The sequence below is a fragment of the Purpureocillium lilacinum genome (assembly GCF_023168085.1).
Source record: "Purpureocillium lilacinum CBS 284.36 DNA, scaffold_5, whole genome shotgun sequence".
Lineage (NCBI taxonomy): Eukaryota > Fungi > Ascomycota > Sordariomycetes > Hypocreales > Ophiocordycipitaceae > Purpureocillium > Purpureocillium lilacinum.
In genome coordinates this window covers 2,551,462-2,574,163 of record NW_027072115.1, presented here as the reverse complement: position 1 = coordinate 2,574,163, position 22,702 = coordinate 2,551,462, and the positions used below count along the sequence as shown (strand labels likewise).

Sequence of the window (22,702 nt, the reverse complement as noted above, 5' to 3'; positions counted from 1 at the left end):
GCAGACCGGATCTCATCTTATATAGAGGCAACCGGTCATGGTGCTGCCCGCTCACCAAGACGGCGATGCTGGTCTGCTCGGTCCGGGGTGGCGGCCGACGGCGCTGCAGTCGGCCCATGCGCACCAGGTCCGGCTGGAGGCTGGACCGGTAATCTACGAGTGCAGGAGCTCACGACGCACCCCTGAGGCCATCGTGAGTGGTCTCCCTGTCGGGCCCGAAGGGCTGGGCCGCGGCGAGTGGACGGGGGTGGGGGGTGGAGGGCGAGCTCGGGGCACAGCCGCGTCGCCATCGTGGTCCAAGAGGAGTCCAGACGAATGGGCCAGGGCTCAGGAGAGAAGCTGGGCCGCAGCAGATTGGATTCGAGTTCCTGGTGCTCGGGGCACGGAACTCGTACGTGGAGACGAGGGGAGCCGGTGCGAGTGGGTTCCTGGCCGGTCCATCGAGAGAAGACGGCGATCTGCCGGGGCCAGGATGCCAGCGGACGAGCAGGTGAGCCTTGGCTGCAGAGCCAGCGGCCAGCGAAGCTCCAAGGCGACAGAGTCAAGACTGACGAGGTGGAGACCCGACAGGGTGCATGCATCGTGAGGCTGGAGACCGGAAGCGGAGGCCGCTGCCACTTGAGGAGTGAGCAGTGGGCACCGGCCACTGGACTCACTCAGACGGCAAGAGCAGTGGATGTGGCCTGCCTGCCATCGCCAGATTCGTCCAGCCCGAGGTCAGGACTCACAAAGATGGGGAAGGAGCGCCGGCGAACGGGCCCTTACCGCCCCGCCCCGATTGGCCATTGCGACCCGACCGACCGACGAGGCCGCCTAGATGGGAAAGAGCCATCATGATCCGGCTGTGCACCTTTCTGTGCCTGTGCCTGTGCCTGTGCCCGTCCGGACTATTCGATCCCGAAGCCCGTGTGAGTGCCCCTCAAGCAGAGAGACACTCAACCTCCAAGTTTGACGACTGACATGCTTGCCATTGTGCTCATCACAAGCACGAGCAGAGGACCTCTTTCGTTCGGTTTGACGACCGGCCACCTGGGCTACCACAGGTACCGACCAAGGTCCGTGACACCGTACTCCCATCGCGCTACCAGCACCCGGCCCCGGTGACAGCGACATCGCACAGACGCTTGCGATTCATCTGAACTCCCCTCAAATTACCTGGTACGAAATTCATCGCCACCACTTTCCGCCGTCTCTCACATGCAGCTCTTTCGGGTCTTCGGTGCCCCCTTGTTCATCGTCAGTGCGCCACCCTTGCACGGCAGTTTGTGCGGATTCTGGGTCCTTTGTCCCGGACCAACGGCTCCAGCGGCACCGACAGCTCGCTGGCTCATGCTGTGGCGTCCACCGTCGCGGGTCGTCCATACGGTATCCCCAGGCCGGTGGCACAAGAATAACGACGCCCCTTGAGCGCACCGCAACCACCGCCTCGACGCCACAACTCGTCTCCATCACCAACAGTGCGCATCTCGCCGCGGCTGAAGCACGATTCCTGTTCTTCACAGGCACCCGATTGTGTCTCTTCAATTCATGAGGGCCCACCATCAACCGGTGCTCCTCCAGGGATGGTGTTCCCGGCCAACGTTGGCGCTTGACGTATTGTTTCCTATCTCTGCGGAGCAAGGAAAGCATACGAAAGCCCGATCAACACTGTCACCATTGCAACGACGCGGAAATTTGCCCTCCTGCGTTCACATCCTTCACGATCGTCACCCCTAGCTGACGAACAACTGAGGTGGCCGGCCCCAGGTTACATCGACTAGCTTGTCACACGGACCCTGCCTGCATCCATCCATGCCTGCCACCAGGAACAAGTGCACCGTCACCACCCACCGGGACCACATGGCAACGGTGACCGTTTGACTGTTTCCTAGGCTAGCCGTGAGCATCAAACGCTAACTGCGCACCAAACGATAAGCGACCCGCCATGTCGACAATACTCCTTTGGACGGCTGGTCGCCTAGTGCAGTAAATAGCAAAAGGCGAGCCCCAAAGCGTGCAATTCGCAGCCTGCCAGCCGTTCCTCATCAAAGCCGCAGGGTGCGTCAGGGAGTACCGCCAAGCCGTTGTGTAAAAATAGCGGAAGGTTTACGGAATACCAATTACCGCAGTCCTGCGGTCGTGAGCGCACAGTTCCTCGCCTTTCAATATGTCTTAGAAGTGCGGGGCTGACTGGGTATGTTCTCCTGAACTCTACCCGACAAAACCTGGTACGTACGAGTACCGGGAACACCGACCCTGATTTCCATCGGCAGACAAAAGACGAAATGTTCGGAACTACGGGGTACAGACTGGTCCGTCCCCTACTCGAGTGTGGCACTGCATGCATGAACTCCACGACAGGGGGCCACGGTGACCTTGCAAGGGGCCCTTCATGAAGGAGTATCAGAACACCAGCGAGGATACGCCGAAAACAAGTAACGTTCTTTGTGCGTTCCCAGTTTAGTGGCACAACTACTGGGCTGCAGTGCCCGAGAAACAGCCCTTTCAGCCCGAGGCAAGCCTCAACCCCTTACCGGCGGCAACATAGGAGAGATAGTCGACATGTGACACCGCACTTGTACCTCATCTCCCATACTCCCCATTTGCGACTTGGTGGCAGCGGCGTCCCAATATTCATATTCGAAATGACAGCGAGGTTCCCAGAAAACCCCTTGTGCGACCTGCCAAGAGCAGAGTGGAAGCAGAGGCAGCTCGCGCGACTCCGAACATGGCAGCACCGCAGAAAAGTCTAATCACGAGAGAGCTGCGTCTAGAACTGACTTGCACAATGATAGCTGCAGCTTGGAGCTCGTCGACGACGCTCGAGCCCGTCTGTCCGGGGCCGTTCCTGGTCTGGTGCCCGCGACAGTGGTGCTGCCTGGTAAAGGGACACACCGCCGAGACAGGGCCCATACCCCTGCACCTGACGGATGCAAGCAAGAGTATCTAGCGGAATGTCCCGCGATTGAGCCCTTCGGGCTGTACTGCATGGCGACAGTCAAGCCAACAAGCTCGGCACTCTATGTGGCATTGCTCGCGTACCGGAAGATTGACCTGTAACTCGGTCCTCCTGCGAATGAGATGAGGTAGCCGCGAAGCGACCAGGACGTTCTCATCAGAGACAACTTCTCGAGGCGCTGCGGCCACATGATATCGGTCGAATCGGGCAGCGAGCAAGCCGCACCGACGGCAACTGGATCCCGTCGGTCACTTCATGGCACCTGTCATTTACCCTTGGGACGAACGCTATGGTGAAAAGAGAGAAGGAAAGAAAAAGAAAGAAACGCAATCGGAATGGCGCCGCTGTACGATCGCACACGTGCCTCACGAGGGCACCCTACCCGGTCGGCAGGGGAGGGGCGCGGTCAGACCCGGCTGGATCCGAGCGTTCGTGTGTTAAATTGCCAACGGCGGCGCGGCGACGGTGCCTGTACAACGGTGAAATCTGAAGCTGAAGCTGAAAAAAGCAACTCCAGCGAGCAAACCAGATGTCAGATCAGGGACAGTCGTCGAAATGAGATCGGGCGGCAGTGGCTGGACGGGGAATAGTTCTCCAGAACAGCCCACGGCCGGCGTTGCGCTGTGCGTCACACGAGCCATGCAAGCCACAGTCATCAGCGTTCTCTCCCCCGTTGTTCTTCAAGGGAGAGAAAATTCTGCATTACGGCTCCATGGAACTGGGTGCGTGTGAGACCTGTTCGAGATTCCAAGGTCGTGTGCGCGTGGCAAAGTCACATCACATCCGCCTCACGGCTCAGATTTGCCTTTACGACGTCATTGCTGCTGGCGAGCGTCAGAGTCGGAAGCAGAGGGTTGGCCGCCGCAGCGGCGAACGCACAATGCATCCGTCCCGCGGTCGTCTTTCTGTATGGCAGCTCGGAAGTATCTGTGCTATCATCACTGCCGGGCGTTTCGTCTAGCCTAGATTCTGCAAGCGGAATCGCTGGGTCCCCCTGCCGATCATGCGATTAGGGTGGTGCCCTTGACCTTGCCGCTCTCCATCTTCGCCGTCCTGGCCCCGAATTGTATCTTCAATGGCGCGTTAGCACGGTTCAGCCAGCATTCCGGGCACAGGGATTTGCGACTCACCGCCCGCTTCTTCTCGGTGGCGACGGAAGGCATGCCGAGCTCCTGAGCAAGCAAGCGCAGGACCCGTTTGCCCGGCTCGACGTCCTCATCCGCACCCTGACTTTCAAAGTCGCATTTTTCCCACACCGGGGTTTCGATTGCCCACTTGACAAATCCCTCGTCGAGATACGGGAACCTCACCTCTCGCTCCCAGTGCGCCATGACCCGGTCGTCTCGTCCGAGATTTCTCTTTCCGAGACGGCCAACGTCCAGTTTCAGCTCGTCGTTGAGGCCTTCATACCCACGCCTGGAAAAGGCAGTGGCGTGGCGGATATACCCTCCGAATAGTTCGTCGGCTCCGAGGCCCGAGAGCAGTACACGAGCAGTGGTCACGTACGGGCGCGGCTCTGATCCCGGGCGGTCCTGGCTGAAGCCGTGGCCGCGTGACGCAAAGTAGAGGGCATAGGCGATGGACAAGTCCATCTCGGTGTTGTGTGGGTATATCAGGTCGACGACTTCGGACCTGTGTGATGATGTCAAGGAATAGGGGACGTTTACCTTGGCATTTGGTCAGTTCATGGGCCCGCGTCAATCATGGGCATTGTCAGCTTACACAGACGAGTCGCCACCTTCGCGTCGGGCAGACGGCCACAAGCTCGGCAAAGGACTTGCGCCCTGTAATCCTGTCAGGGCAGAGTTCGTACAGGCCTTGCTCGGAGATGGTCTTGTGCTGGGCTGCTATTCTGGGATTCTCAAAGGCCACATTGATGAGGTCTATGGCCTGGTCAGGGTCCAGCAGGTCACTCGTGAGGCGTGCCAGAACGGTACAGTCGAGTCCGCCGGAAAATAGGATGGCAATCCTGGCATCAGTCGATGACGCGTTGGGTGGCTCTGGCACCTGGAGGACGCGGTACCTCAGAGAATCAGTGAGGTGGGTTCGCAAGCAGCCTACGGAGGGTGCAATTCGAGTCAACCTGTTTCGGGCACTTGCTATGGAGACATTGAACAGGCCAAGACCCGAGACCTGAGCAGCATGTTAGCAGCATGAAAGGTGTGCTCCCAACCAGAACTCACGAGTTGATCGTCCGCGACCCAGTCATGTCTGTGGGGGGTCATCTCAGCATCGGACGAAGCATTCAAGTCCAGCGTATAGCACCCGTCTGCCTCAACCTCGGCCCAGCCTTGTTTGGAAGACTCTGCAACGCTCGACAGGGAAAAGGCATCACCCTTCTCGATTAAGAGAGACCTTCGGCCGAGACGGTCGCGCCCATAATAGATGCGGCGAGCAGGCTTATCAAAGAAGATGAAGGCAAACGGACCCTGGATGTCGCGCAGCGCATCAAGAACGTCATCGCCGCCCTCATTTTCGATACGACGGCGACTTGCCGCGACCAGCTCTGTCAGGATGGCCTCGCCGTCGTTGCCCTGGACCGACCGGCCGCGGAACTTCCAGGCCTCGCCATTCCAGCACAAGACGGAGCCAGAGGACTCATCGACAAGGGGCTGCCTGGCGACGTGATCTCCGCGCAGGGCCAAGACAGTCGAGGTGAAGGTCAAATACAGAGCCCTGCCCTCGGGGCCGTCGCCCTCGCCGTCCAGAAAGGTGCGGATGGTGCCGCAGTGGTCAGGGCCTCGACTTCGAAGACGCCTCTCTAGGGTCGGGGACGCGACGCGGTGTGCAGACCTGGAGATGGCCGCGTGGATGCCGCACATGCTCGCCCCGACGGGATTGGGGCGCGGGCGGGCGGCGGGCGTTGAGACGATGGATGCTGAGGATGCGCTGCCGGCGTCGTGGTGGTGTGAAGCGAGATGGCAGGCCACCAAAATTAAGACCTTGAATCTTTGAGATTGGTGCAACTCACCTCAGCGGGTATCGCACCGCTCGGCGCCTGAGGCCCCACCTGGAGCCGCGCCGGGTCCCCTGTGCCACCCGCGGATGGCGCTGACATCAGCGACCCCTTGCAAAATGTTAGCTCCTGGGGCTGTGTAGGTTGTCGGCGCAGGAACAGGAAGCCTGAGGTTCTGGAAGTCCTCATCTCGAAGCTCGCCGGGGTTGCCTGCATTGCAGCGGCAGGCAAACACGTCTTTTTTCACGCGCCTTCAGAACCACGGCATCACTCAGCGCCAATGTGCCAGACAAGAGCGAAAATGCTCGAGCAGGCTCTTGACACGACCGTCACAAGCCGCCATTACTCAGACCTCACTGCCGCAATGTGACACTGCCCGGATGAGTCGATGATGTGAGAGCAGCGACCATGAATAGCAACATTCTGCCTCGACTGGGTAGATTGCCTCGAGTCCGAAAATCAGAGTCGATGCCCACCGACCATACCCGACTGCGGCTCCAGAACTGGGCCCGAAGGATTCGAGGAGCGCTGACCAAGAAAACCGGCCATCCTACTTCTATTTTTGCTGTGACGATCGTCACGGCGCCGCGGAGCGCTAGCAGGGCTGCCACCCCCGCAAATTGCGCCCTCGACAGGCCAGTTCGTGGCATGTCATCATCGCCAGGAGCCTCATGCCTGGCGGGCGGGTCCCAGGGGTGGGCGGGATACCCTGCTTGAGCATCACTAGCGGCGCCAAGATCTCGCCTCGGCCAGATCGTGTCTGACCAGTTTGATTTGGATATAAAGTTCGAGTCCCCTTTCTCCGTTACGGGAGAGTTGTCAGTCTAGTCATGATCCGGCGCTATAACCCACCACAATGGCGCCGTTCTTTCAGTCTCTCAGCCAAGCGGCCGTCGTTGCCCTTGCGTTGATCTCAAATGGTGAGCTCAGACAGACTATAACAATGCAAAACACGCTCGGACTAACACAAACATGTCCCAGCCCAAGCCGCTCCTCCCGCCGCCGACGCGAGGCTCGACAGCCGAGCCGGCAAGGTGCCGCTGCGCCTGATGCCCCTGGGCGCCTCCATCACGGCCGGCCTGCACTCGTCGACGGGCAACGGCTACCGCAAGGACCTGCGCGAGCTGCTCGTCAAGGACGGCTACCCGATCAACATGGTGGGCTCGCGCAAGTCGGGCACCATGAAGGACAACGACAACGAGGGCTGGTCGGGCTTCCGTATCGACCAGGTCGAGGGCAAGGCGCGGGCGTCCGTCCCGGGCATCAAGCCCAACCTCTTCTGCGTCAACGCGGGCACCAACGACTGCGCGCAGAATTCCGACATCGCCGGCGCCGGCAAGCGCATGGGCGACATGCTCGAGTACCTCTGGAGCGCGTCGCCCGGGTCCACCGTCGTGCTGTCCACGCTGCTCATCAACCTCAACACCACGCGCGAGGCCTGCGGCGTGCGCGTCAACGAGCAGATCAAGAAACTCGCCGACGACAAGGCCGCCGCGGGGAAGCGCATCGTCTTCGTCGACATGCACGCCGCCGACGGCCCGCAAAAGGGGGACATGGCCGACGACACGCACCCGGGCGACGTCGGGTACGGCAAGATGGCCAAGATCTGGCACCGCGGCATCCTCGAGGCCGACAAGAAGGGTTTCTTGCACGCGCCGCAGAAGACCACCTAGGGGTGCGCGGAGGGAGTAGGCGACGGATGTCTCCCCTCTGGCGGCGGGCCCGCGGCCTCCACGACGGAAGTGGTCGTCGCGACACCCACCGAGACGGCCGACGGCGGGCACGAATCTGCCGCGGGCGCATCACGACCCCCTCCCTCCTTTGCCGTCATGGGAGCCGGCGCGGCGGTCCTCGTGGCGTTTGGAATGGGTACTGCCCTCACTTGGCGGCATCTTTTTTAGCATGTAGCATATACCAAGATGATGTTGCCATTGTACAGGCATGATCAATAAATTCAAGAGACTTGAGTGAACACCTTTGTTCTCTAGGGAAGTTTCAACGCTGAAAGATTTGTGGGGAGGTTCTCTCAGGCCTTCTTGTAGACTAATAGCGCGAGACCAAACATCAATCGGATCCAACAGGATCAACATCCGGTATGGTGTAGTGGCTAACATCGCTCGCTCTCACCGAGCAGCCCAGGGTTCGATTCCCTGTACCGGAGTTTCTTTTTTGCTTTTTTCGCCCATTTGTTCAACCTCTTCTTCCCATCCTCGCTCCACCCGTCTTTGCTTGGCCGACGAAGCACCAACGGCTCTTCCCAACGGTGCCGGTTTGCAAAATCCTTTTCGGCCCCAGCCGGCCCTCTTTTTTGCATCTCTGGTCCTCACTCCCCTGTGAGACCCGTTCGTCTGTCTGTCCCTTTCTGCCTGCCCCGTTCCACCCGGTGGTCTAGAAGGCGAGCGCCGCCCCTCCCACTCCTTCCTTCCCCCCCACCTGAAAGAAATATCAAGCACTTCAGGTCGTCCCCATCTCATCAAAACGGGGCATCAAGTCTCCCGCACAATCCGGTATGGTGTAGTGGCTAACATCGCTCGCTCTCAATTTCCCTTCCTCTCTACTCGAGGAAATGGGGTTGTGGTTCCGAGCAGCCCAGGGTTCGATTCCCTGTACCGGAGTTTGATCCTTTCCCAAGCGGCTTTGCCTGATTTTTTCTTTTTTTTTCTTGTTTCCCTTTTTGGAGGATTTTCGCGGGTTCCTGTTTTTGGGGGGAGGGGGCACGGCTGCCGGCTGAGCACGTGCTTCATGTGCAATTCTGCGTCCGACGTTCACACGAATGTATATGGATTATTATTATTTTGCACTGGAAGGGTACCGAGGTTTGAACAGCTGTTTAATTTGAGGCGTTGTGTATTCGGGTACCTGCTCCGTCGTATTGCAACTCCAGTGCCGAGTGGACGTCGTTGCACAGGTGAGACCGGGTCGATGAGAGATGCAGACGTCTGTCCGAGCCGTCACAATCACTTCTCCGGTTCGGCTCCGCCATTGCACGTTAAAATGCCACCGTTCGCAAGACGCCCAACCCATAGGAAGCCAATGCCAGCACTGCGGGAGCTGCAAGCCGAGTCATGGGGCGGAAACGACAAGTCGCGACTCGAGGGCCGGAGGCGTAGGGTAGGTTGCCCAAATGGTTGCGTCGTCACGTGCTCTTGCACCTCACGCGGTTCTCGAAACAAGCTCAACCACAGCGGCGAGTCTCAAGAAATCTACGCACAAGAAACCATCAGTTCAGGTAGCTCACGTAGCTTACGGCAAGGCATTGCAAGAACTGTCCCGCGCCCATAGCACGGACGATGGGCAAGCCGAAACTCTTGTCTAAGAGGCCAGACATCTCTAGTCACACGCGAACAAAAGAGCCTTGTAAACGGTCATATGGTGGTCAATCTTCTATTCTCTAAATGTGATAGACGGAGAAGATGTTGCTGCCCGAATTCCGTCCGAGGAAAAGCCCAGCAAAGCCGTGGCGGGTGCCTCGAGGGCCCCGCATCAATCCCAAATAATCCCATCATCCCGTCATTCTGCGATTTCAGGCCTCATAATAGTCCGTTACTAGCGAGACGTCCCATTTCTCTTTCAGGGAAGCAGTGAAGGATGAATCAAACGCCCGAAACCAAGCGCAAAGTGTTGTAATACACGAGGAGTTCTCCCTTGTTCTCTCTGTATGGGAACGAATATCCTCTTCATTGAATTCGTGAATCTGCCGTGACGTCAAGAACGCGATGGCATTGCCACATGGGCAACGCACAAAGCGCTTGACATTTGCCTAAGCCGGGAAGGGCACGGCGTCGAACGAGTACCAGTCAACCTGGTTCAGCATGTCCGACTGGGACGTCTGAGAGAAGCCCAAGCCTGCACTTGGCACCTCAGCCGTGACTTCACCGAAAAGCGGCTGCTGAACATTGACCTGGCTCTTGTCCTGCTGGCCCGAGAAGAGGGTGAAGTCGGCGCAGCCCGCGCCAAACGGGTCGTCAAATCCCTCGTCGACCGCCTGCTGAGAGTCGGGGGTATAGAGCATGGCGTTCTGCTGGGCAGATGGAGAGAAGTGAGACGGCATGGCCTGGGTCTGCGGGGCTGGCGCAGCCTGAGGGATATGCTGCGTGCGGTAGATGGGCAGGTTCTGCGGCAGCAGCTTGGCGCTGAGGAGGTTCTGGATCTCGAGCGGCAGCTGCAGCTCGGATCCCTGTCCGAGCTGAGCCTGCGCGGCGTAGATGTCCTCCTCGTTGGGCATGATGAACGTGGATCCGTTCTGGTAGGGAGGGTACTGCTCGTACGATGCGGCCGACGCGGGCGAGCGGAGGTCCACGGAAATGTCCATGGCGTCAGCGTTGTTCGCCTGCATGTCGTACGCGCTGGAATTATTGAACCAGTCCTGATTGGAGATGTTCGGGTAGTCGAGCGACGTCATCTCGGGCGGTGTCTGCATGCCGTACGAAGGAGTCGTGGACGGCGTGGATGAGTGGTGCAGAGACGGCGTGTGCTGCGCGTCAGAGCCCGGCATCTTCTTGCCGTTGGTCTTGGTGCGCACGTATGTCCAGCCGTGGGCCTTTTCCATGTGTTGCTTGCAGTTCGACTCGCGCTTCGACTTGTAGGGGCACGGAGGGAACTTGCACTCGTACATGGCCGGGGCGTTGGAGTGCTTGTCGTTGACGTGGCGATCCATCTCCTTCTCCGTGGGCCAGCCGAAGTCGTGGTACTTGCAAGTTGCGATGGGGCACTTCCACGGGCGCGAGTGCGTCTTCTCGTGCTTGGTGAGATCGCAAGGGCGCTTGAACATCTTGCCGCAGCCAGGGTGCGGGCACATCTTAGGGGCCAGCTCCTCTGGAGTGGCGTTCTTCTTGCGGCGCGCCATGGAGCGCATGATTTCCTCCTGGTCCTCGAGCTGCTCACTGTGGGATCGCTTGATCTTGACGGCGGACTCTTCCATGTCGATCGTCTTTCCGGTGGCGAGTGAGATGACTGTTCCGTCCTTCTTGACGCGAACGAGCTCTGCGGGGCGGCCGTTGTCGGCAACGCCACCGTACAGTTTGATCTCGTCCGTTCTGGTTGGGTGGTTAGCAGGCTGATCGAGCGGCACAAATCGCGGAACGTACTGGTCAACGTCGTCGTCCTCGAGGGATCCGGTCTTGTTCTTAGCGGCGTACAGCTGTCTTCCGTACTCCAGAATCTGGTCCTTGAGATCGATGAAGTATCCGTTAGTGTAAGGGCGGTCGTTGGGCCGAGTCTGCTCGCGGTCCGAGAAGAGCTCGACGGTCGCTTGGATGCAGCGGATGGATGTAAGGCAGAAGTCGAGATAGAGAGAAGGCGCCTTGGTCTTTGCGAACAACATCCGATAAGTATTTCCCCTAACGCCACGTTCCATTGATAATCGACTTACAGGAGCCATGAAGATGAGAGTCTTCTCGAGGTCACGAAGGCATATTATGTCCTTCGACCTGATGCGACGCGGTACGTCAAGCACGAGGGGTCTGAATTCTTTGAAAGTCGGCTCGCCGAGCAGAGGCGTGAGGATGTGCTCGTGAACTCTCCGATATGCTTTGGGGCTGAGAGGGCGAAGGTTGTCCTTGGCCGTGGTTGCTGCCGACCCGGTGAGGGCCGGGCTAGCCTTCGCCTCTTTCGTCATGGTTGAAGGTTTCTCGTCACCCGATGTGATGGAGCTTCCGAGGCCGCTGTCAGAACCATGCTTGGAGCGGCGGACGGAGCGCGGGCGCAGGACCCGGCGCTCGGCCTCAGACTTGGAGGCCATGTACTGCTCAGGGCCGTCGAGGCCGAGCAGGCCGCGGGGAACAGGAGAGCTGGTGTCCCGGAGCGAGGCCTTGGGAGCCTTGGGCAGGGAGGCGGAGATGTCTGCCCTGGCCAAGGTCTCGGTGATGTCGTCGATGGCGAGTGCCACACGGCGGCGGTTGGCGTCGACGATGTCGTCGACGTTGGTTGGTGACCGAGGCAGCTGAGGAGGAGAGAAGGTCTCGTCCGATGCCATGGGGATGGGAGAGGGAGGAGAGTGGAAGGTAGCGCCTTTGCGGAGGGCCATGCCAGTCTTAAGTGAAAGAGCGGCTTCACCCTCGCTTCCCGGACGAGTCACCGGGGCGCGGCGACGAGGGTTCGCAAGCGACATGATGGCGGCTGCGGGTGCAAGTGGATGGGGGTGGGGGTAGATGGAGAGATTCTGGCCACGGGTGTCCTTAAGGAACTGCGACGGAACGAGACGTGTCAGCCCGGTGTATGCTGTAGTGTGGTGTATGCCTGTGAGTCACAAGATAGGACTTCTATGTCTAGTCCTCAATCGAGATTGGCTTGACCGATCGAGTTGAGGACAGAGCAGAGAAACCAGCGGGCGACAAGGGCAATGGCACACCAACTGCAAAGCGGGCAGGACAGGAGTTCTCCTTACCAGATCGAGCTGTCCGGGACGACCGGTGTATCTTGCGCGAGATGCCGCAGACAGCCAGAGAAGGGCCGCGGCAACAAGTGCAAATACGTTGGCGAGAAGCGTGACGCGGACGGCGACGAGTCGAGAGCGAGAGAGAGCCAACGAGTCTACCGTCGAAGGGATGGACCAGCGCGATTTGATTGAGGGTGGAGAGGGTTTGTAGAGTTCGGTAAAGAGGCTGGCAGGGGCGTAAACCGGATATATGTGGGAGAGGCGAAGCAACGGTCCGCAGGGTCCGGCAACGACGGAACGAAGAGACGACGAGACGACGCTGTGGCGACGAGGAGGGTGCCAAACGAGACGAGCAAGCTATGGGAAACGAGAGGCGCTGGGACTCGCAAACCGCACCTGAACGTCTACCTCGAGTGGCGTTTGAGGGGAGGCGGGCGGCGAGAGCGTTCAGTCGGCGAGAGAAACTGGCAATGAGGTGGAAGAGGATGGAGGTCAAACGAGGCGAGGCATTCGGTGATATGGATGGGGACAAAGCGAAGAGGGTGGTGCTTAGAAACCGCTCTCCGTTGAGCCAGTCGGTGGGCGCCTCAGCCCAGCGGAGGCTGCTGCCTGGAGGCCACCCCGATCGGGACTAGCGCCCTGCTCTCGCGCTTCTCGCGAGGGGGGCGTGGATGGCGATCCCTGTCGGCGGGGTATCTCGCGTTAGTGGGCAGACGGCAGGGCTACGTGCGGCACTATCTGGCCATCCGGGTTGGCGGCGCTGCTGTGTGCGCTGGCTTGGCTGGCTGCTGGCACTCTGGAATTCGCGGCGGGTGAGATGGAGACAGCAGCATTGCTCCGAGGGCCGCTTTGCCAGAGGCAGTGAGAGCAGAGCCTCAGATCCCTTGGCCACTCCCAGAGGCATCCCGGCAGCCCACCGTACCGCCCCAAGTCTCGTCCCTAACACGGGAGACTCAGCGGCCAAGTGGCGCCCCAAAGGTGCCACCCCCGGCCGTTGGTTCCAGCGGTCGTCCCCATCTTCCACAGGCGTCCACGGCTCGCTCCCTTGACTCGCCTTCCGCCTGCGGCGGTCGCACGCCAGAAGTGGTCCCATCTACCATCCATTTCCACGACGACGACGACGACGATGGCGGCGCAAAAGGCTATCATAGTGCGACGGTCGACGACCAAACGCCGTTGGATCTGATGACCGATACCCGACACCATCAAGGCACGCGCATTCCCGCAGCCGTCACGGCGGGCTTGCGTAACTGCTCAAGTAACGCATCTGGTTCGACGCCGCCTGCTGCTACGATCAACAAGAGCCCTCTGCCGAATGACGTGCCAGCTGGATCCCGCCGCTCCCACGGTGCAGCGGCCGCCGTAAGCCTGTCGCAATGCCTCGCGCGTCCGCGCCCGGGATGGAGGGTCAGTTCAACGCCAGTCTGGACTGGTTGGCCCGAACCCCGGCTGGGCTCCTCCACCACCGCCCGCCGCCCACCGCCTACCACACACCACCACACCACCAGCCCGGACCTTCATGCCCTCCCTGCTGCAGCAGCCACACACACGCCCGCCTGTTGGGCCTGGAATAGCTGGACAATGCTGCGCTCAGGACACTTTGCAGCCGGGTCGTCTGTCGTTTGCGGTGAAGACAGGACAAGGACCAGAGAGGCCCGTCCGGCCCGGCTCCAGCTTTGTCCCCGTCTTCACGTCTCCATGGGGTGTTTGTCGACGACGAAACCCGGGCCGGTCGAGCTCCATACGAGCACGGGCTGGCAGGGCAGCATGGCTGAAGGTCAACCGATGGGCGAGGGAGCCCTCAGATGCGCCTGGCAGGGCAGGGCAGTACGGGCCCAGCTGCTGCTGCGCATTGCCTCGCTCGCGACCAGGGCCCTGCAGGGGCAGCGAGTCCTGTCCGCAGGCCATGCATCTCGCCCACGCCCACGCCCACAGCAGACAACAGCCGCGGCGACCACTGCCAGCCACTCAGCGCGGTCCCCCAGGGGCGTCGACGATGCGTGTGACGCGGGCCTTGCATGACGCCAACGCCAGCTGGCCGTGTCGCACGCCCACGACGCCATGCTCAGGACGCTCTCTCGCTCCGCAGGACTCCTCCCACTGCTGTTCGCCGGGACTGGTAGGGCTGGCGGACGCGACACGGCGGACTGGCTGATCTGAATCAGAGACCAGACAGTTGACTCACCACCCACACACACGCAACAACACACACCCGCCGGCGCAGGGTTCGCTCCCGGTCCCCTGCTCCCTGATGCCGTCCCGGGGATTTCCCCTTTGGTTGCCAGCCTGTCTCGTCGAGAAAATGGACGGTCGGCGACCCGATTCCACCCCGTTATTTCCAACAGGGCTCTGGACATGTCGTATGACTTGAGAGCGAGCCATTTACCTCGTACAAGGCCCCTCGATTTGGCTCGACGACAGGGCTCGGGGGACACGTGTTGCGTGGTCCGCGCAGCCGTTCGGACTTGGAGGCCAGCACCACCAATGGCGCGCCCAAGAATCGGGCAGCCTGTCGCCGGCGTGCCGGGTCCCAATCCCGTCCGCGCCTGTTGTGACTTTTGCTGGCGCCGGGCTGGTCGTCATGCCGCGCGTGTCTGCGACGCTTGCCCAAGGCACCCGTTTTCCTCCCCTGAGGCTCCTCCCGCCGCGGCCCACTCATCGATTGGCGAATTGAGCTGCCTGGCACAGACCACCAGCTCCCGTCGCGGGTCCGATTATCGTGACACCAGCGCCGTCCCGCCCTCGACTCCTAACCAGATCCGCCGCGAACCTCAGGCGCCCGAATTAAATAAAACGATGACGAGGAAGCGTCGATGGCGGCCCCAGGCTGCAGCAATATGCAACGGCACGCCCCGTCTCGCTCCACAGGATCGTCAGAACTCAGAGGCGCAATGTCGTATCACCTGAACCGCCGTGTTGCCTGAGACTCTGGGCATTTGCGCCACTTCTTGAACATGCCTGTGACTGCGTCTTTGCAAGCCATTCCCAGGGGGAGCGCCTGAAGCAGATAGTACGTAGTCGTGCTGCAACAAAGGTCCTCTCTTTGTCAGAGAATAGCTGCGCATGCCGAGATACGTAGTTGGTCGTTTCACGCTCCAACCTTTGTCAAGGATAGCCGGATGGCCCAGCCCACTTTCCCGTAGACTCGCGACTGCACTTACATCGTTCAATCTAGCTATCCAGCTTGAACGGGACCGGTCGACCAAGACTGGCCACGTGAAGGCGTCTCGACATTGTTCATTCGCAATCGTTCTTGGCGGCAGTAACGTAAAACCGTGGATTGTAGTCCGGGTGGGCGAACAAAGGAGAATGTCACTTGCGTTCGCCGTCTATTCAACGGTCTATGCCTCCTGTCCCGCTTACACGCTCCGCACCACGTGCTATCCCAAAGCGTACCGGCCATAGTTCGTTGGGAAGTGTGTCTCTACCTTTGATACTGTTCAATCATGAAGCAACACCGTGAGGATAGTATCGTGATGTATATAGATTGCCTGCGTAGCTGTACTGGGCGACTCCTGCTCCTCTGGGGAGACGATGCCCTCCACTTTTGTCCGCATCGAGGGACCACGGCAGTGAACCAACGAGTAATCGCGGCTTTGACTACTATGCCTGAGCATTCCACCGAGTCTGACATGTCGCTATCCGACGCCGTAACTTGGGCCCACGGCTGGGATCGCGGTGAGGCAGGACAGCAACCGCAACCGCAGGCTAACCACAGTGCTCAGCGTCCAGAACACCATCGTCATCATCATCATCGTGATGATGTTCCCTCGCAGCCTCGCACTCCCGTCCCCACGTCCCGCAAGCGCAAGAGGACCAACACCCAGGGCTCCTCCTCCTCCTCCGCCGAAGCAAGGCAACCCCCCCAGCCCATCACCGAAGCCCCCATCGTTCCCGATTTCCCGCCCTACGAGCCCGGCAGCCGCCGCGGCGAGCGCCGCCTGCGCTTCATCCGCCACGCGCTCAGCCTTCCCCCCGACGTGCCCTTCGCCGCCATAGACGCCTTCCTCGCGCGCAACACCTCCGTGCTGCGACACCTCGCGGCCTGCACCGCCCCCCACCCGGACTGGAGGCTCGAGGACGACGACGAGAGCAGGAGCAACAACGAGGAGCAAGGCGGCGGCGGGAGATGCAGGAGGTGGGGAGAGGTGCGCGTCTGCGACGCCGAGGCCCTGCGCCGCAACGAGATGCTGTACCGCGCCATATCGGAGCTGTGCTGGCGGGCCAAAGCGGTGGACGACGTCCTCGCGTGGGTGGAGGGGCGGACGGGGTTTAGCAAGGAGGAGGATTATGCGATAAGCGTGGGGTTGCGGAAGCGGAGGCGCGAGAGGCTTCATGTCCTGAGGTGTGCGAGTGTGCTGGAGGAGGACAGCTATAGGTTCAACGAGAAGGACCGGCGGGAGCTGGCAAAGGCTATCCGGCAGGATAGGCCGGGCAGTCTCCTGAGACACAGCGTATGTTCCGACGACCTAGCGGATGAGGATGAGAATGAGGAAGAGGAGGAGGAGGGCGAGGAGGAGGAGGATGATGATGTTGGTGACTGGCTATGGGCAAAGAGTCTGTAGAAGGATGAAAGGGGTTTGTTGCTGAACCTGCTTGTCATATATTTCCAAGGCTCTAGTTAGGTTAGTTGCTGGGGTATCTTGCATAATCGGATATGGTCGCCCTATACACATACACACCACGTGTGCCATCCATTTATACGTGTGCCCACCCGTTGTCAACAAGGACCTGCATCTCGTTGATGAGACAAAAGTCCCCGGGCTCCTTGTTGCCGTGCTTCTCCGCCTCCCACGCGCGAAGTCTGCGCGCCCTGACGAGGCCTTCAAACGTGACGGTGGTCCAGCGCTTGATCCTGTTTCGCCACATGCCCTTGAAGATGTCCCACGTCGAGACCCAAGCGGCACCGGTCGGATGTGTCGCCTCGTACGCGGCGAGGTTGTAGCCGACGCGCACACGCGGGTTGAGGTAGACGCCCAGTGTGCGTGACAGGGGGTTGTCAGCGTGGATGAGGCAGCACTCGGAGCCCTCCAGATGGTGCAGGGCAAGTGAGTCGGGGATGCCCCGGAAGCGGAGGCGTGTCGACGAGACAAACGGCTCCGCCGGCATGACGACTGAATTGTAGTCCGTTAGACCCACGTATCGTAGTCTGAGGAGCAGAAGACCTACCGATGCCGTTCCAGCAGCTCGTAACGGGGACAGCGTCCATGTTGTTGACCAAGGCGCTGCGAGAAACCCTCGCTCCAAAATACGGCCACGTCTGCATGACGTGCGGCTTGCCCTCAATGTCCCTCAGCGCAAAAGTGTCGTAGTAGAGCGGCGGCTTGGAGAAGTCGAGGCTGCAGGCAGCCCCGTACTCGCCCCCGTTGGTGTCCATCAGCTCGAGCACGTCTTCAGTTGAGAAGACGACATCGTTGAGGAAGAGCACCTTGTCGAAGTCGACACCCTTCTCGTGCAGGTCCAGCAGATCCTTGATGGTCCGATTGCGCAGCCGCGCCAGATACGGTATTCTCCGCAGCTCCTTCTTGCCCCGCGGCGTGTCAATCCAGCCATCGCCCTTTTCCGCATCACTTCGCGCGAGCTCGTCGTGGTGTGTCACGTCCGACGTGTCGATTCGGTGAGGTACGCCTCTGCTCTCGAGCTCGGCCGTCAATTGACGCAGCACCTCCTTGCTGTCGTCCCAGCTGCCGCTCTCAAAGATGCTCACGAAGACGTTTTTGGGCCCAAACGTCTCCGTCAGGCGTATCACCGCATTGTTCCAATGCTCTCGTAGAATCTGCCCATTGTTGAAGTGCATGCTCGCAATATACACGCGCTCGTGCGGGCGCGACGGCCCTGCCGCCGTGGCGCCTCTCCGGCCATGGACGAGGCTGTCGTTTGCGACAAGGTGGTGATGGATGCGCAGAACGTCGAAGATGTTGAAGAGAACAAAGATGAGTAGCAGCAGACGCACGTATCGCCAGCGAACGATGCGACGGAGGTAGAGCCTATTGGCATCGGAGAGGAGCATCGTCGTTGGTTCGGACGGTCGGGTGCCGCAGCAGGGCGATGTGTAGTTGCGCGTCGCGAGCAAGACGAGGTGGTCGGTATTAATGGTGCCCAAGGCTGTGCTTTCCTAGTCTCGCCAATGATGCACAGAGCCCACAAGACCAGCATGCATGGCGCCGGTCGAAGCAGAGCAAGCAGTCAGAATCGTGCTTGATGGGCGAGTGTCGTTGTGTCGGGGAGAAGAAGCAAACCGCCAAGCTGGTGCGAGCTGGCCAAGAAGGCACCTTGGCGCCTTTCCCCGAAGTGGATACGAGCCAGGGGTACGAAGTGGAATGTCCTCCCGTTCGCGAGGCAGGTGGGGCCGGCCCATCCTGCCGAAGGTGTGTAACGTGCCTGGGCCTTGAACCATCACGAGTTCGTCAAGGGAGGCGCCATGCCGTAGTTATAAACCCAGGAAATTGACCGGCCCGCGGCGGGAGGCAGCGTTTGTGACACGCGATTTCCTCGGGCAAGACAGCCGTTACTATCTTACTCTTGTCAAAATCTTTTCGGCAATCGTTGTTGTTCAGGGGTTCACTTGAGGAGCGGGGCGATGGCCAATTTTCAGAGTTTACACGGTAGGACAACCGCGATGGAGGAGTCTGGGGTGCATATCGCCAGCAGGTCAACCGTGCCAAGCAGCTCACAGTGACAAAATAAAGACATGCACACCCTTCATAAACGACCGCTTGACGGCCACGCTCCCACAGCTTCTCAAACATCATGGCATTCTCCTCCACATGTCTTTTCCTAAGCAAAACGCCTCCGAGACACCCAGCCTCGCCCGCCTCTCTGGGCCCTACTTGTATGTCATCGCCGCGCCTGGCCAGCCAAATATCGTACATTTCTGTGACGCCGTCCCCCAAGCACGTCTTCACCACGGTGCGCTCAATGTCCATTTTTTCATTGGTACCGAGCATCCCTTCAAGTGCCGATTTGTCAATCATGACAACCTCATTGCACCCCCTATTTTGCAAAGTGGAGATCGAATCCGAGCCACTTGCGACGTTGAATCTGTTCCACCGAGAGGCCGGGGTAGCCATACGTCAGGGGAAGGAAGAAGTACCAGCCTGCTACGGCAACGGCCATGATGACCAGGCAGGCAATCCACGCGCCCATCATGCTCTGGCCCGCAAACCTCTCGCGCGCGGTAATATGCCTCTTGGGACCGGCAGCGGAGCCCTTCTTGCTGCTCGCGGGCGGTACCTCATCGGCGGGCTCGGCGTTGAAGACAAACTCCACGAGACCGCCCGCCACCAGGCAGGACGCCAGATGAGAGGGCAGGTAGTGGTGCAGGAAGAGCTGGCGGCCCATGAGGTAGAATGGGAAGTAGTGCGTTGCCCAAGCCAGCCAGAAGAAGCCGGTCGAGTTGTAGAGGCGAGAGCGAGTGCCTGCGTCCTTGTCAGTTATGAAACCGCCTAACCAGCTATGGAGACCACTTACGGTGATCCAAGGCGTCGATGCCGCGCTTCAGAGAAATCTGGTCGGCAATAATGATGCCCGCAAAAACGGCCAGAAGGCTGCTCGCCAACCACCAGCCCACGGGGTTGCCAATAAAGTAAATCTGCTGGCGCGTGTCGTTCTGGGTCCAGAAGCTCACGCCGCGGAGCAGGAAGGGCCACTGGTACGGGTGGCTGGCGTAGGGGTGGTCGCTCGTCAGTTTGTTGTTGTGGTAGAACATGGCCCTCTGAAGCTCGAACCACTTAACCAGGAACGGCAGCGACTTGACCTTGCGCTCCTCCTTCTGGCGTCGCACATCATCGGCGGGCATCGTGGGGATGTCCTCGACAAACCACACGTTTGAGCTAGGGGCAATGTTCTTGTTGCCGTTGATCTCCTGCTGCCTGTGGGCCCAATCAGGCAGGGGCTTGGTGTGCGTCCACATGGCCACCTTGCTCGGGTTGTGGATGAGCTTGAAGTGGCCAGAGATGGATTTGAACTCCTGGTTCGACTTGCCGTTCTCGATGCGAATCTCGAAGATTGTATCGTTGGCACGGCTGTCGTAGGCCTCCTCGACGCTGACGCAGGTAAACTCCTGGTTCGTCGGGTAGTAGGGGGAGGCGACGTCATGAGACAGGAGGACCTTGTCGGTGACGAGATGTCGGAGACGGACCAAGTCGCGGTTCCTGACGTTGCGGCCCCGCTGCTTGTCGTCGTCCAAAGGCAGAATCTGCCAGTAGTTGTTGGTGTCATTGTGGGGGTAGCCGGTCACCTGCTGGCCCTGGCTCGAGACACGGCCGTCATCGTAACGCAGTGGGTACGTGTCCTCGTGGCTGTGAAGGTACGTCTTGGTCTCCTTGTGCCTGATGGTGATGGCGTCGTAGTACTGGACTGTCATGGAGTTTGCGAGCATGACGTTGTCGCTCAGGGTCTCCTGGAACTCGGGAGACATGAAGTCATCGCCGGGGCCGGAGCGCGAAAGGATGGCGAAGTGGACCTGGAACCAGAAGAGGTAAAACATGAAAGGCAAGACAATGAGGCCAATGGCCCTGGCGGCGAAGTGCTTGCCAAATTCGGGCAGGGAGATGGCGCCGGCTGGGCGCTTGATGTCGAGCAGCTCCCAGAGATCGATGATGACGGCCGAACCGATGGTGACGAAGGCGAAGAGGCCGACATACTTGGTCGAGATGTCGCACGAGAGCGCAAAGCCCGTCAGGACGAGCCACTTCCACCACTTGCGGCTGAAGGGCTCATGGCGCAGCTTGTAGAACTTGATGTAGAACAGCAAGCTGCAGGCCATGGCGAGCACCAGCGTCGCGTCGAGCAGAATCAGGCGGGTCTGGCCGATGTGGGCGTTGTCGAGGAGGATCAAGCCCGCGGCGACGATGCACGCGGGAACGCTGTAGCCCGACTCCCACATAATGAGGTACGTGACGGACACGGTGAGAGCTCCCAGGATGGCGGGGAGGGCTCGGAAGGCCACGTAAGGCACCTTGTTGTCGATATACGAGTCGCCAATGTTGTCGAAGTGGAAGTGGCCATCGTAGCCGACGAGCCAGCCCATGAAGCCGAAGAGGAGCTTGGCGAAGGGAGGGTGGACGTCGAAGAAGTACGTTCGCTCGATGTAGTACGAAGCAAACTGCGAACGTTGTCCCGTTAGCACGCGGGCTGGCCCCTCGATGGTCGACGCTCGCGGGCGCCATTGCGACTTACCTTGCCAAAGTGAACCTCGTCAAAGACGACCTCGTTGGGGTGGCTGATGCCCCAGAAACGGGTGACAAAGGCCAGGATGGTAATGAGGCTCAGGGCGACCTTGTGCTCGCGCTCGCCGTCGGCGACGTTCTTCTGCATGGCGAACTTGGCGAGCTTGTCGAGCTCGTGCTCAGGGGCAACGCCGGGGGAGTCGGCGCCTTTCTTGACTGGGGCATTGCGCTGCCGCAAGCTGCCCTGCGGCGTCTGGCTGCGCGCCATGGTTCTGCAGGACGGTCTGGCGTTAGATGGCGGATTGGATGCGAGATGCACACACGGCCAGGGGAGAAGGAGACGGAAGAGGCCAGCTCAGGGCGTCGTCGCGTTTTGCTGGCGGTGGCCCGGAGCTCCAGCGGCAGCGGCACCAGCCCGCCCCGTCCGTAGCACCTCAGGCGGGTGGTGGGGGGGCGCCTTCGGGGGCAACTTACCGCGGGTCTAGTAACTTGCCCAGGCACGTTGTACCTGACCTAGTGCGTGCCCGGGGCGGAGCCTGTCTGGGGGTGGTGAAAAGGGGACCGAAGGAATGGACAAGAAGGGAATATTAAGACAGAGACGAGGAAGGGAGACGAACGAGGGTGTAAGAATATGGGTGCAGGGGAAAGCTCAAGGCCACGGCGCCGGAAAGGGCTGAGTTTGAGGTGGACATGTTCCGTGTCCCGTGTTACTCTGGGTAGCTTTGATAGCGTCGTCCAGCCCTGGCAGACTGCGCCCAGGCGCGTACCTAACCCTGCCCGCCCGCATCAGCTCCTGTAAATTTGCTGCAGGGGCAGTGGAGGCGGGCGCGCCGCCGCGACGGCCTTGGCGGCCATTGCTCGCCTTTGCACCAAAGAAACTGCCTACCAGACCACAAACCTGCAGCCGAGGACCTCGCCATCCTTCGCAAGCACACTACCTGGCGGGCGAGCTATTCACGCGGGTATTGAGGTGGCGCTGACTGTGGCCTCGGGTTCCACCGAGGTGCCGGCCCTCGCGCAGAGCCTCCATCCATCTGGACACCTGGCCAGACAGCAGCATCTGGGTGCTCCGGAATGCGCTCCCACAGGTCCGGCCCGGCCAATTGCTGTCGCTGCCATTAATACTGCTCACCATACAGTCCGCCGGCAACGGGTCGTGCTTTCGGCACTGAAGCAGTTGGCCGCCGGTCTCTGGCCTCGGGGCAGCACCAGGGATGTGCGGTAGCAAACTTGGATCTCTTTGGTCGCCAGCTTCAACCAGC

The 22,702-nt window shown here is 60.2% G+C and overlaps 6 protein-coding genes and 2 non-coding genes across 8 annotated transcripts; 4 read left to right on the top strand and 4 right to left on the bottom strand.

The window, feature by feature from the left end:
• Positions 1-3,939: 3,939 nt before the first annotated feature.
• Positions 3,940-5,760, bottom strand: PLICBS_007375 (uncharacterized protein; the record flags this gene model as incomplete). The annotated part of the gene is made up of 4 exons (XM_018320803.2): positions 3,940-4,008; positions 4,069-4,605; positions 4,661-5,071; positions 5,122-5,760. The coding sequence occupies 4 exons, from the start codon at positions 5,758-5,760 to the stop codon at positions 3,940-3,942; spliced, it is 1,656 nt and encodes a 551-aa protein (XP_018180700.2).
• A 990-nt stretch (positions 5,761-6,750) lies between these two features.
• On the top strand, positions 6,751-7,567 carry PLICBS_007374 (uncharacterized protein; the record flags this gene model as incomplete). The annotated part of the gene is made up of 2 exons (XM_018320802.2): positions 6,751-6,814; positions 6,876-7,567. The coding sequence occupies 2 exons, from the start codon at positions 6,751-6,753 to the stop codon at positions 7,565-7,567; spliced, it is 756 nt and encodes a 251-aa protein (XP_018180699.1).
• A 416-nt stretch (positions 7,568-7,983) lies between these two features.
• PLICBS_007373 lies at positions 7,984-8,055 on the top strand. The gene has a single exon. It is a non-coding gene; the product is annotated as a tRNA-Glu (tRNA).
• Positions 8,056-8,397: 342 nt separating this feature from the next.
• Positions 8,398-8,509, top strand: PLICBS_007372. Its single transcript has one exon. It is a non-coding gene; the product is annotated as a tRNA-Glu (tRNA).
• Positions 8,510-9,654: 1,145 nt separating this feature from the next.
• Positions 9,655-12,003, bottom strand: PLICBS_007371 (copper-binding transcription factor; the record flags this gene model as incomplete). The annotated part of the gene is made up of 3 exons (XM_018320801.1): positions 9,655-10,930; positions 10,982-11,202; positions 11,266-12,003. The coding sequence occupies 3 exons, from the start codon at positions 12,001-12,003 to the stop codon at positions 9,655-9,657; spliced, it is 2,235 nt and encodes a 744-aa protein (XP_018180698.1).
• Positions 12,004-15,902: 3,899 nt separating this feature from the next.
• PLICBS_007370 (uncharacterized protein) lies at positions 15,903-16,835 on the top strand (the record flags this gene model as incomplete). The annotated part of the gene is made up of 1 exon (XM_018320800.2): positions 15,903-16,835. One exon carries the CDS (start codon positions 15,903-15,905, stop codon positions 16,833-16,835), a length of 933 nt encoding a protein of 310 aa, XP_018180697.2.
• Positions 16,836-16,968: 133 nt separating this feature from the next.
• On the bottom strand, positions 16,969-18,280 carry PLICBS_007369 (uncharacterized protein; the record flags this gene model as incomplete). The annotated part of the gene is made up of 2 exons (XM_018320799.2): positions 16,969-17,384; positions 17,440-18,280. 2 exons carry the CDS (start codon positions 18,278-18,280, stop codon positions 16,969-16,971), a joined length of 1,257 nt encoding a protein of 418 aa, XP_018180696.1.
• Positions 18,281-19,263: 983 nt separating this feature from the next.
• On the bottom strand, positions 19,264-21,708 carry PLICBS_007368 (uncharacterized protein; the record flags this gene model as incomplete). The annotated part of the gene is made up of 3 exons (XM_018320798.2): positions 19,264-19,688; positions 19,741-21,376; positions 21,451-21,708. The coding sequence occupies 3 exons, from the start codon at positions 21,706-21,708 to the stop codon at positions 19,264-19,266; spliced, it is 2,319 nt and encodes a 772-aa protein (XP_018180695.2).
• Between the last annotated feature and the right edge of the window lie 994 nt (positions 21,709-22,702).